A 14,382-nucleotide genomic window follows, 5' to 3' on the forward strand; every position below is an offset into this window, starting at 1 on the left:
ATTTTCGTAAGACTTGGGTACATTACTCCCAAGCACTAATAAAGTTCATGGACTTGAGCGAAAAGACATTATAAGTACATAAGAGTGCACATCTTTCTGAAGAAGTTAAACTGTACGCTTGGATATTAGGTATTTTAATTTATATATTTGGCCAAATGCACATAATATCTGTTTTGAAAATTAAAAATCATTACTTCAAATCTACTTTGTCAAGTAAATCAAACAATTTAAGCCTGCAAAAATAAAAGGATGTCATGAGTGTTTTATACAGCTATCTCTTTTTTCGTAATGTTTGCTTAATTGTCAAACATCTAGCCGCAATGAAATCAAATTTTTGAGGTTCTGAAATTTTGTTTATTAGGTCTTAAAAGAATAATCTATGTCTCGATATTATAATAAAAGAAAAATAAAGAAAATAAAGTTTATTTCAAGTTCTGCAAAACATCACTCACCTTTATCTTTTTGTCCTTTAGGGAAAAGAGCAATATAATTTACCTCATGTTTTTTAGAAGTTCAAATTTTGAGAAATGATATTCTTTAAAACAATTTTATTTTCTTATTTTATCTTACAATCCTTTTCCGTTTTGTTTTTTTTTTTTTTTACAAAAGCCGTTCATGGGAGCGCCTAGATATCCATCCGGTCCAAGGCCGGGCGTTCGGATGCCACAAGGAATTGGAAACGATTTCAATGGAGTACATTGTGCATTTTACTAAATAAGTTTTAAAAATTAATGTTTGATATTTTATAGCCACCAGGGCAACCAATGATGCCAAACAGTATGGACCCAACAAGACAAGGCAATTATAAAAGAAATTAATACTATATGGATTGTTAAATATTTTGAATCTTTATAGGAGGCCCTCCTGGTATGGGTCCTATGAATCCGCGTATGAATCCACCCCGTGGTCCTGGAATGGGCGGACCCATGGGACCTGCTACATATGGACCAGGAATGAGAGGTCCACCTCCAAATAGTAGTTTAGCTCCTGGAGGACCGGGAATGCCTCCAATGGGTATGGCTGGAGGAAGACCACAATGGCAACCAAATACATCAACGGTATTATGCAATTAATATTCAAGTCAAATTCTAATGTTAATATGTTTTTTTTTTCAACAATCTATAGCCAATGAACTATTCATCGTCATCGCCTGGGAATTATGTAAGTTCAGGAAATTAATGTATATATATAAGAAAGTCGTGTTAGTTAAACTATTATAACTCAAGAACGGCTGTACCGATATTGCGAAAATTGGTGGGTAGGTAGCTTAGAGCCAGGAGACGGACATAGGATACTGCTTATCCCGTTCGACGTCGTTCTCGTGTGACTTGACATAAAACGTCATTCACTATAAAACTTGGTATAAAAAAAGAATCAGTCTTGAAATAACAAAACGCAAATGACAGCTATGAATGGACGTACATCTCAATTTATGATCGCCATATTATTGTATTGCAAATTATTTGTTTATTATTGGATAGTCGCAATTATCTGTCAGCTTCAAACGTTTCACATAACTACCACATGTTGCTGAGGCTAAAGTATGTCGTAAATTTATTTTGTAGTAAACGAAATTCAGTGAATTTTACTTTTTCAATTTTTTGTGTTAGTAATTTTTGAACAATTACTAGATATTGAGTTCAGTTATCAGGCTATTTTGGCAGCCAAAAATGTTGATGTTGAGGAAATTAATTTCCAAGTATAACAGTTGTTACCAGGCGCTCTGACGTCTTTTAAATCAATAGATACTGTTGTCAATGGATATACATATTAGACATATACTTTTCGATTAAAGATTAGTTTACCTATTATTCTCCTGCGTGATTTGAATATACTCTTAATTATGTAACGGTACACGTTAACTCATCGAAAATATTCTTGAAGCAACCATTTTAACTGGATAGTTTAAAGGAAAAGTGGTCCTGTTGCCACGTAGTTCAATGATACAGTCAGATGCTACCATATCTTTAAAAGGTTACAGTTTCAAATTCGTTTACATTTTGACATGTCTCTACATAAGTCTCAAGTATCAACAATGTCCATTTTTGGTTTAGATTTGAAAATCAATGCTTTTCACATGACAGCTATATGTTACATGTTCACGTGTAGGAAAACCGTCAAACCCATTTGTGTTACCGAAAGACAGGTTATTGAAATTAAAAATATTTTTATTTCAAAGTAATAAATATTGTAGAAAGATTTTAAATTATACTATTATTTAACTATATGTAATATACTCATTTATTAAGAACTTGAACACAAAAAATAATACAATTATTTTGCATTGATTTTTGCTTTACATCAACTGTACGAAAATTTTGATCAATTGTGTTTAAAGTCCTTTCCCTCCCCCTTCAAATAGCAAACCAGTACATTCTTATACCAGCTTTAAAGTTTCCAACTTCGTTTGTAAATAATAATTTTATTGTATAAGTTGTAATGGTATTTGAAAATCAGTCATGAAGGTCGCCAAGTTTTTTTTTAAATGACACCTATGTAATAAAGCATGGTGGTGCCAATGTCTTATGTTCTCCTATCGTTCCCCTTTAATAGTTTACAACAATATAACAAAAAACCTTCCATAGGAACGTGTGGCCAGGTTAGCTATCAATTCTAGAAAATTATATTTACATTATGTAAAATTTTACACTCATTTTTTTCTTAGAATAAGAAATCAGAAAAGTTAAATGTTGAGAATCAACTTGCTCTCCAATTTTGATTTGATGATATTTCTCAGATAATTAATTTTGTTTATGAATCAGGAATATATAAGCAATATTTAAAATCCTTTTAAATCCTCTTATAATGCCTGTTTTTATAAGAATCATTCATTTAGCGATTTGTAAGCATTTTATTTTTAAAATTACTTTTTACTGACGATGTTTAATTCGGTTGCTATAGGTATATTTTCGCATGCAAACAAAAAACATATATTTCATGATTTTCGAGGGCAAACAAAAGCTAAAGAATTATGATTTCAAAGGAATTATTTTTTGAAGGGAGTTTTAATGAAGTTAACGCAAGTCAGCAACTCAAAATACGCAAATACGCAGAGCATTACGTGATTCTTCCAACCCAATGGATTTGGACGAACACATGTAATAAGATACTTTTCTTTAATTCTTCTGTTGGTTGATGACCAAAGTTACCAATTGAGCGTAGGAAATGTTGTTTACTATTCTACTCTTAAATACATAAATACCACATAAAGAAACAAACATCCCTATTCTGCTATTCACGTGGATCAGATATTCGATTCACCCATTCGAAATTATTGTTGCGAATTGTTCCTTGTGTGCCGTTCTTCCCCTAAAAATAATAATAATCTTTTATTTATAAGACAAATATTCTAAATTAAGCAATAGATTAGTTTTTCAAGAAAACTCCATATGGTAGGGGGCTAAAGTAATTTTGTATAAGAGCAACTACATATTCGCACACAAAATTTTTCCTTTAGTGGCCAATAAAACAACAAATACTTCACATGTGAAACGTCAAACAAAGTAAATAAAACTCATTCGCAATGAACTTTTGATAAGTATTCACAATCGGTCTAAAATTACCAGTTTATACCCAAATTATCAAATAATTGATAGAAATTATCGACTATCAAAAGCATTAAGTGTATTTACCTACGTCTCACCTAAAACAAAAGATAAATGAGATTGCATGCTATATACGTTTTGCGATGTATGTGTGCGAGTATAAACGTAGGAATTGTACAGGGTCCGGCAAAAAGATCTCCCATATTTTAAAAGGCAATGACAAATAAATAAACAATTTAACAGAAACAATTTTTAAATTGGAACCAGACTTCTTTGTGGAGGAAGGTCTCAATCATGTGACAATAGCGATCCGCAATAACTGTAACTTTTTGCCCAAAATACGGACATAACACACCAAATTCAGCAACAGCACACCAAACTGTCACATTACGGCCACACCATAATACCATTTACCAATTTATCCATAAATGGCTTTAAATATAAACGTCTAAAAATACAGGAGGTTTTTTTGCCGGACCCTGTAGATTTAGAAAGCCTTAAGAGCTGTGTTGTATATGTAAATGTATACTATAAGATTTAAAAATCATAATCATATTCATATTATATTTTTTTTAATATTGAAAGATAATGACTTAAATACCTGAAGTATCTATTAGTTTGATTTTGTAGTCGAATTCGAACTAAAGTGAGTTACTAAATCTTACGGCTTAATGTGCTAACATTTCAAGTTAAACCATGAACAAAATCTGTTGGCGAGCAAATGTAAACTTTTTAAAGTACATACAAATGCAAATAAAAATTGTCAATAATAAAATATAATCAGTTGACGTAGATATCACCAAAGGTACTCCAAAGATCAACTGCCAACACCCGTTTAATCGGGACTTAAGATTTCAGATTTTTTAAAAGAATATTTTCGCCTAAATCTTACAATTTTTTTACTTGTAGCTAAAAAAGAAATCACTACAAGAATACAGTTAAGCATGGACAATTTATTTTTTTATTTGTAATTCAATATTTGTATCATACAAATCTATATCCATTCAGAATTAGCATAACGAAAATGTAAATGTAAAAAAAAATAAAAAAAAAGTTATGTTCTTGTTATGGTGTACGCACATTTGATAGATGAAAAAGTTGAATTTAATTTTAGATTTATTTAGATTAAAACTTTATAAACACAAAAGATAATAATTTTCATTTTATTAAAAGAAACTATTACGAATAGCAAATTTCCTTTTTTTCACAAACATTTAAAGTAGTTAAATTTTAAATCTGGCATTTTGTTCTTTTTTTTTAAGTTTTAAATGTCTTAGGGTGTGGTAATTAATAAGGAAATTTTACTACCACCAAGCTTTCCTTCCATATAAGGTGATTCAATGTGAAATTTTCAGTAATATGTCAAAATAAAAGTACCAAATTGCATGTCATGTGATGGTATATCTACTTTTTCTTAAGTCAATCTATTATGATAAAACAAAAATAAAATAAAGATAAAAACGAAATTCAAATTTTTGTTGAGGCAGTTATCACTTCTGACTAACGCCTTACAAAGTGAAATTGTTTAGTCAAAAGTTATTCAATATATAAATGGTCCAGAATTATTTAAATCCACTGAAAATTGTTCCGAGATTGTTATCAACAATTTTCCTGAATTTAATTAAACATTGCGTTTCTCTACATACAAATAGAACTTAGAGCAATTAAATGTAAAAATCTCATAGAATGAAACAGCCCTACTCCCCCAGTGTTAATGGGGTTTAATACATTTTCGTATTATAGAGTAAGATGTCTTAAATACAGTGGGACGAGGTACTGTTGCCTAATTGCGAAAAATGTGTATGTCAAGAAACCATTAACTTAACATTAAGCCTTTACATTCAAAAGAAGAAATTTTGATGTCTGTTGAATAAATTTTAAAATCAGTTGGACAGATAAAAAATAAATAAATTAAGTGGCGAAAATTGTTTGTCTACATTATTAAATTAACTATTTATTTTGAAAATGTTGATATTTTTTTGCAATCTAAATTTACATCGCTTTTTATTCATATCATTTTCCCATTATGCGGTTCTAAACATTAGCAATAAAATGCTCGTCAGTTTATCCTTGAGCCTAATTTACGACAGACTGTTAAGTACAGGGAATCTTTCATTAGGCGCATACACTATTGTGAAATGCCTAAACAGGCTTAATTTTTCCATTCATTGCAATGTGCAAACATTCAAAACCAATGTGCATTGGTATCTGCTTTCTAATGTTTTCTCTTTTCCTAATTGCTTGCACTGTGTCTTATTGTTGTAAGGGTATAACCCATTGAGTGCGAGCACAATTTTAAATATTTGAAAAAGAAGCTCGTTCCAGAGTTATGTCTTATAATTTACATTATATGTCAATCTTGTCTAAGTTTTATTCAATGGATAATTATTTTGTAATATTTTAAAATTGTGAGTTTAAGTGAATTCATAATTGTTGTTTTTGATCGTATGTGTTACATAATATGTATATATTGAACTGAAAATGAGTTAAGCACACATATTTGAGATAGAATTGTTTCCAATACAAGATATTATTTGTGTTAAACATTTTCGCCTCTTCATCAGCAGCTGAATAATATGTGTTTATTACGCTCAAGTTGATTCACAGTCTAAATAATCTTTAAAGCTCTTAATATACAATTTTATATAGTTACAAAATTATCGGAACTAACCATCTCATTTATTTATAAATATGTACTTCAATATTTTTTAATTTTTATAGGGCCCGCCAGGTTCGAGTGGACCTCCTGGACCCGGAACGCCTATCATGCCATCCCCGCAAGGTAATGTAATAAATAATAATAAAAAAAAATAATCTTACCAATGTGATTACAGACTCATCGAATTCAGGAGGTGAAAATATGTACACTCTAATGAAACCAGTTCCAAGTGGCAATATGGGAAGTGTAAGTATAAAATTTGTTGCAAATTTTAATCATTAGATATTTGTGAGCGGAATATGAATAATTTTAAAAAAATGTCTAAGTTGCAAATATTTTATACAATTGTATTGTATAGAGATTATTCAGCGAAAAATTGAATCTATCTTGCAACAATATAGAAGAGCTATAGAACTTTTTATTTTATTGCTCGTTTTCAAGATAAAACATTTCAGATGTATGTAAAGCGTATAATCCCACTATTTTGCTTTTGATTTCTTTTAAAATTATCAGGCAAGATTGTTTTATTTCTGTGTTGTGTCAAGATAAAAGTAAATCGCGAATGCGTATAATTCATTAAAGTACAGGACTGCATAGTGACATGCATATTTTACTGAAATGCTAACATAGTCTTCCCAAGTTAAGATAAAATTAAAAATTATACTTAAGGAATAAACTAATTGTGATCAAGTTCTTTTTTTAATATCAAGCATTAAGACTTGGATTATGATTTGAGTGGTTATTGTTTGGCAAATTAAGAATTTCTTTTAATGGAGAAAACTAAACTGAACTTTAGCACCATCTGCATATTTGGGTGGCAACTTCTACCACTTACTTAGGTCTCCGGACGGAAGCTGGTCGAAATACTATTTTTCAGAATTCTGTATGTTAAAAATTCTTTATTATACTGTGTGTCATAATACTGGATCTCTGCCATCCTTCGTCTTTGTGAGACGTATGGCCAATCCACTGTCACTTTCGTCTTTGCATGATAGTCTATGATTTACTTACCTATTCTCAAGTGAAGCTTAGTATTAGAGATACGGTTGGGCCAGAAAATGTCAAGATGCCTCGAAAACATCTATTAACGAACATTTTTTTCTTGTGATAGTGTCTGTGACTTTCTAAAGCTACATGCATAAAGCAGCAAGTGTTCAATATTCTAGCAGAACAGTCGTAGCTTGGACCTTTAAAGTTGTTTCTCCATATTTTGGAAGGCATTTCGAACACAGTCTTTTTTTTCTGATTCGGTTGTGTACGTCCAGTTCAACTCTGCCACCCACAGAGGCGATACTACCTCTATATTGGAAATGTACTGCCATCTCTACCAGTTGTCTAGAAATATTTACTGTGATTGATGAGTAAGTTAAGCTGATATTTTTTTTTGTTTTTGCCGAATTGATCTTAAGCTTACGGGACACTCAAAGGATCATGAAAAGTCTAAATACTGGAGGTGAGATTGCAAAGTTCATTGAATTCCTTCAGTTCCATTTGACAAAACTGCATGCAGTATGTCACTTATAACCAACTTATCATCACTTTGGATTTTAAATTTCTCTGACAGCTTTCCTCTATGCAAAACCCAGAATTTGGATCCTTCATATGAAGGCATGATAATATAAATTAGTTTATTTGCGTTGTCCCTGCGCATAGCAAAGCAGATAAATTCTCTATTGACACTGTCGAACGCCTTTTCGAAATCGATTAGAATTTCAGTTTGGTTGGATATAGTTCACAATTTTTTGTCTCTGGCGATACAAAGAATTTTAATTTGAAAGATAATTTTAAAAAATCATTGAGAATGAATGAGATAATTTTTGTTCATAAGAAACGTTTGAGAATTAAAAAGTAAACAACTTTTTTATAGGAATTCCCAATGGGTGGAGGACCAGATGGTGGTCCTATGGGACCTATGGGTCCCAATACAATGGGACCTGTACTTAATGGAGATGGACTAGATGGAATGAAAAACTCACCCGCTAATGGTGGGCCTGGAACGCCGAGAGAAGATTCAGGGAGCGGTATGGGTGATTACAATTTAAGCGGCTTTGGTGGGCCAGGAGAAAATGTAAGTAATACCTTGATTTTAATGTTTTCGTTAAAGAAAAACTTAAAACTGTAAACAAAATTTATGTGCAGAATTTAGTTTACAAGACGTAGATAAACAATAAGTTAACACGTTCACTCCTAAAAGTATTATTGCTGGTCGAAAATAAAACTAAACTTGACACAAAAGACAAAATGAATAACGTAACTGGAGAATTAGTGAGCGTGTTGACATTTTGCAACTGAAATTTGCACCATATAATTTTGCAACCTTAAATAAATAACCAAAAATATTACAATTTCCGTTCAAATTATTCAAAAAAGTAAAGAATTTAACTTTATTTATTGTTGAAGTAACACCAAACTGAAGGAAGGAGTAAAAATATTTTATTTAATTTTCCATTTTCATAGCATAATTATGTTTTTTCTCAACATATTTGAAAAACAAGAGTTGAATTATTTTTTTTTTATTTTAATTAAATATTTATTTAAAATTAAATTTTAGAATGTGATGTTGATGTTTTTTTTCTCTTTATCTTCGCAAACATAAAAAAATCAATACGTTTATATTTTTTTATTTTACTTTTAATAATAAACAGAATTTCATTTAGTATTTTCTTTTTCTTTAAAAAATAAAACATTTTTTAGAAAAAAAAGAATATTTGTATAGATCAATTAAGAGTTAAAATAAAAAAGTCAGGGCTCATATTTCACTCTTACAAATCAACAACAAAAAATATTTGTCTGTTTTCAACTAAACCAAATCAAAAAATGTTTTAATCAAACACATTTATTTTTATCATTATTTTTCGTAACTTATAATTAATAATTTAAATTGTTAAAATAGTTATTATTCTTTGTTTGATGTTTCATTTAAAAAACAAATCTGTTACTGTCATTATTTTTGTTAATATATATTGAAGAAAGAAAAGAAACACTCCTTCATAGTATTTTTTTTTATTTTAATTTCTCTTTTTTCAATTGGAGATATTTAAAATTTATATGCTTTTCATTTGTATTTTTATCTTGACCATTTGTTGTATGATTCTTTCCTTTTGTAAAAACATTTTCAAGACATTTTTTTGGAATATGTGGTTCATTATTTTTTATATTTTCGTATAAAATGTTGTTTTGCTTTATTTATTAATTTTTTTACTTGCATGCTGTGTTTTTAAAATTTGTTTTGCTAGCAAAAGCTTTTTTGTTGAATTTTTTCACTGTCATATAGAAACAACCAAAAAAATAGTTGATAATTATTTGCGTGTACTTAAAAAACAAAAAATAACTTAATGTTGCAAGAGCAACTTACTTGTGGTGGTGTCCTCGTTTTCGAAAGAAATCCTCACTTTATTAATTTTTTTTTCTTTTTAAAATGTTTCCCATTCAATAAAAACAAAACTCCCAAATAAAAACCAAGCAACCTAAAAAAAGTAAGAACTATTTTTCATAGCTTAAGCAGGTGTCCTTTTTTCTTGGCTCATTGCTCAAAGCTTTTTAAAATGTTTGTTTTCCCTTGCTACACTGATAACTCAAGAGAATTAGGAAGGATATCAGAGATTATGCGTCATTTACACATAAAGCTGAACGCCACGATAAAAATGTAATGTTTAACAATAGTTTACAGATTCTGTGTGGTGGTTGATTTCTGCAATGTGATTTCTTTCTTTTTTTGTTTTTAGTTATCTCTACCTAAATATACAGTTTCGCCATACACAAAAACCAGAATATATCTTATATATATATATACAATAAGTTATATTAATAAGAACATAACCAATTTTTCTCGTGTTTTAATTTAACATGGAGCTATAATTTTTTTTTCTCATATTTACACTGCTATGTTCCAATGTCATAATTTAAACGTATCATATACGATTCTTTAACTCTTTATTTTTAAGATTTTATTTAAAACGATGAACTTGTTTCTTCTTGCATCAAAATGCATTTTATTCCCTTAAAACACTGAAAGTGAAAAAAAAAATAAAAGTAGGTTTATTTCACTGGTTACCTTACCTTACAGTAGTAAGTTGAAGGAACAATTTTGTTGTGAATAATACTGTGAATCCAAACATAAAAGAAAGATAACAATCATCACATTTATGCTTGATTATTACTAAATAAAATCGTTTATTGTTAAATTTATAAAATTGTAAAACAAGTAAAAAGGTAGTAAATTTTTTCAAATACTAATTTTCTTGCGGAAGTGGAACATAATGCTATATTGATTTTTTTTTGAACATTAACAATAGGTATTGCAAAGCTAAATCATGGGAACTATTTAACTAATTATATTTATTTTATTTTTGTCACTGCTTTGTTTTACTTTGTACTGCTCTGTTATTTTTCTGTTTTGTTGCATATGTTTGTAATATTATTCAAAATAATAGAAAACAGAACAAACATTTTAAACTGAACACATTAAATAATTCAAATTTCTTAAAAAGGTTTATCAACTTCTGTTATAACAACTTGTTTTCTATTTTACTGAACCAGCCATTAATCTGTTGAAAAGTTGTCGCAGTATAAGATTCAACAAATGTGCACTTCCATGATTCGTTTTAGTTCGCTAGCGAATTTTTTTTTGTCTTAAACCAGATGTTGTATCTCTGTTATAAACCCATAAACCTCATAAACTGCAATCTAGAATGTTGAATTAGTCAAATACCTACTATTTTGATTGTATTTGTTGCTGGAAATATTTTATAAATACATAAAAAACATTTTTGCTAATGGGAAGAGTTTTTGTGCAATTGTAAAAACATCTGCTGACAAAGTAATAGATTGTCTTTATGAAAATGATGAAATAATTTTACATGACTTTGTTTTGTTACATTTGAGTATTTTCTGTCAAGTTTTTGGAGTTGCCTAAGAGCTTTTTGAATATTATATCATATGTTTTAAGTATCAGAATAGCGTGCTTTGCATTTACACCCATGATGTCATGACACTGTTGGCATTTTGGAGAAAAAACCCCCCTCCATCTTTTCATGGTAGAATACAATTATATTAGAACTGCTTAATTTTATAATTTGTGCTATCGTGTTGAACTTTTCATGATAGCTTGTTTCGTAAAAAATGTCGAAAGTATATTTTGCAGTTTTATATCGTAAATTCAGAACTATAGGCTACATTGCATCTGACTTCAACAGGCCAAATTTTGGCTCCCAAGGTATGGTAGGATAAGATAATAGTTGTTAAGAAAAATGACGAGGGAAGTATTTTGTTTACAACACATTCCAATAAGTTGTCACACAGGTTGAAAATAAATACACATACATAAAATAATAAATACAAGCCAATACAATATTAAAATACATTAAGCACTTTCATAGCATGTTGTGTATTTGATTGTTTTAATTTGTTTGTTTATTTTTTAATAATATTACATTTTCAATGTTTTGAATTAAACGTTAAGTGTGTAAACTTAGCCAACGTAAACATTTTTTAAATAAATATAAATAGACTATAATTATATATACCTTTCCTTTTATATCGTTATATTAAAGATTATTATATGCATTTACCATGTAATTCAAAAACAAGAACATATATTATGTTTTTATTGTGTGGAGATCAAATCAGTATTCTAAGACAGTTTTATAACAGTTAATAATGTTGTTATACAAAATCTTTAAATTTAAGTATAGATAATTGTAAGTAAGAGATAATTATTAAATATGAAAAGCTAAAATTTGGCATAATATCTGGACAGCTGTCTTTGGTAAATTCGGAAGTACAAAATGTAATAGTGCTAGGTATCGAAATATATGTACGTTCATAATGAAGACCTGTGTTTTGTATGTTAGGAACATTAGAGTACGTTATCTGTTACCATAAAGTGTTTTTTTTGTGTTACTTTAAGCTCAAAGTGTTTAGATGCTAGGTATCTTCTGAGTTAAGCTACGATCTCTACAATTTTTTTCCTAATTAGCCTAACCTCTATTGTGTTCTAGATCGCCTTATGATAAAAGTTTGATTTTATAACTCTTATTAGTTCTCTTAGGGCGGAATTACACCTTCCTCTTTTTCATATGTTATACGAGATTTTTACAATATGGGAATACCATCGTCGATATGGTCTTCTGTACGATAGATATGGTACCTATATTTTGTAGCTCATTGACGTTTTTTCTTATAGATACTAAGTCTAAATCTTCTGATTGTGATGCAATATTTTCGTTCGCGAATTACGTACACTTTAAACAATTTTGTAAAATCGGGATTTTAAAAAATTGGTTGCTATAAATAATAAATGTTTGTTGTACTTGAACTGTTTATAGAAAAAGAGTTTAAGGGATATCTTTTTCTTCAACTCGATTTTGGTGGTATACTGGTGCTTAATAAAGAGTACTAACTTTTCGAGGATCTATTGGACATTTGATATGAAATCTTTATTAATCGCCTTATTATTGAACGATATTGGAAAAGATCACTGAGATAAACTTTGCAAAATGACCCGCCTTCAAGCATGTTTAAAATTTGTCGTTAAAAAGTTTAGTTGTTTTTTTTCCATTCGAAATTTAAGTGATCAATCCAAATCATACCAGTAACTTTTAGATTACTAAACATTTTTAAATGTTTGATGGAAATATTTTGTATTTCCACATCGTTATTTGATTTGATTGATTTCATGAGATCTTTGACTGCAACTATCTGAGTATAATTTATAACATTCATAAAATAATGCCATCATTTTGCCTTACAAAATCCTTCGGTAATTAGTATATTTGATCTTATGAGTTTATGAGTGTTTTATTTTTTTCTTAAAATACTGCTGAACTCAATATTGATTCTCAGAGCATAATATTTGGTTCGGTCCGACACAGTTAAAACATATTCACACTTTGTTAATAAAACACAAATTCACTTTATTCAAATCGCTCAAAAATGTATTTATTCAACACTTTCAATTATTACTTTTTCAAACACAGTATCTTTACTTATCGTAGTACCCGTGGACTGTCATGCCAGAGGTCTTGGGTTCGATCCCTGCCTATGCCATCTAAAGTCTTTTCACGGGTACTGCCTCTTGCGAGAAATTGACCATTTCTCCAAGAGTAACTCTTGTCATGAAAAAGAGGTTTCTCTTTCTCTTTCATATAAACTGTAGGTCCCCAATACTTTTTGGCAAGACAGTCCTACGCCCAAAACATTAGGTACTAAATAAGAAAATAATTATTTGTGAATTTTGTCGTTTTTTCTAATCTCACTCATTCCGAGACCTCTATTAACGGATAAAATTGTATGAATGCGATATCTACATTTTTTTAATTTCTTGCCAAGGTAACACAATTCAAGGGTTTAATTTCGTATAGGTTTTTTTGATTTATTTAAAATATTGTTGTCTTATATTTTTTGTTAAAGATTTCGTAAGTAGGTACGAAAATAGCAAAGTTGTTACATTGAAATTGAGTAAAGTTTGTTATTGGAAACAAATTTGCACCGCAATTACATACATAGCTAACAAACTACTCATAATATATTCTTTAACAGTATTGCCATACAAAGTAAAGATGAAAAAAAAATTGATTTTTAACTTTTCCCATTTTATAAAAAAAAAATAGGTAATAACTTTGAATAAAAAAAACATAATGTCAATATGTTTCTTGATAGAAAAATAAAAAGTTATTGACTGAAATGCACAGGGTACCGTCTATGCAAAATATGTGAAAATTCGATGTTTTCGAATAATTTTAAAATTATTCCCGTTGTTACTTTACTTTAGAAATGGCTCCATCGTTACATATAAGTCAAAGTAACATATCTTTTAAAATGTGTAAAAATATTGAAAATCCATCAAAATGTTTTAATTAAGAATTATTTATTTTCAATATTTTTGGAAACCCCTTCTAATCGTTTTATTATAAATAAATCTATTAATTGATTGAAAACAAACAATTTGAATTTCTTAATTTTTAAAACAATAGTTAATTGTTTTTTTTTTTTATATACATAGGTATTACTCATAATAGTTAAAGTTATATCCTCCCTAATACCAACGGTAAATTATTTGCATTTAATCCGTTTCTTTCCTTTTGATTTTTGTAAAAGAAGACTATTCAAAATAAAGCTTGACTTTTTTTTTTATTATATCTGAAATACACTCCGCTTCAACAGAATACGCCCAAATAT

At 29.1% G+C, this 14,382-nt stretch overlaps 1 protein-coding gene across 2 annotated transcripts in view; it reads left to right on the forward strand.

Moving 5' to 3' along the window:
* The window catches only part of LOC129953285 (single-stranded DNA-binding protein 3), a 74,234-nt gene that overhangs the window by 41,598 nt on the left and 18,254 nt on the right, over positions 1-14,382 (forward strand). For both annotated transcript variants that reach the window (XM_056066303.1, XM_056066304.1), the window contains 7 exons: positions 610-693; positions 750-798; positions 856-1,058; positions 1,126-1,161; positions 6,267-6,327; positions 6,380-6,450; positions 8,072-8,272. In XM_056066303.1, the coding sequence (XP_055922278.1) occupies positions 610-693; positions 750-798; positions 856-1,058; positions 1,126-1,161; positions 6,267-6,327; positions 6,380-6,450; positions 8,072-8,272 (705 nt within the window). The remainder of the gene's footprint in view (positions 1-609; positions 694-749; positions 799-855; positions 1,059-1,125; positions 1,162-6,266; positions 6,328-6,379; positions 6,451-8,071; positions 8,273-14,382) is intronic.

This window comes from Eupeodes corollae, chromosome X (genome assembly GCF_945859685.1).
Source record: "Eupeodes corollae chromosome X, idEupCoro1.1, whole genome shotgun sequence".
NCBI lineage: Eukaryota > Metazoa > Arthropoda > Insecta > Diptera > Syrphidae > Eupeodes > Eupeodes corollae.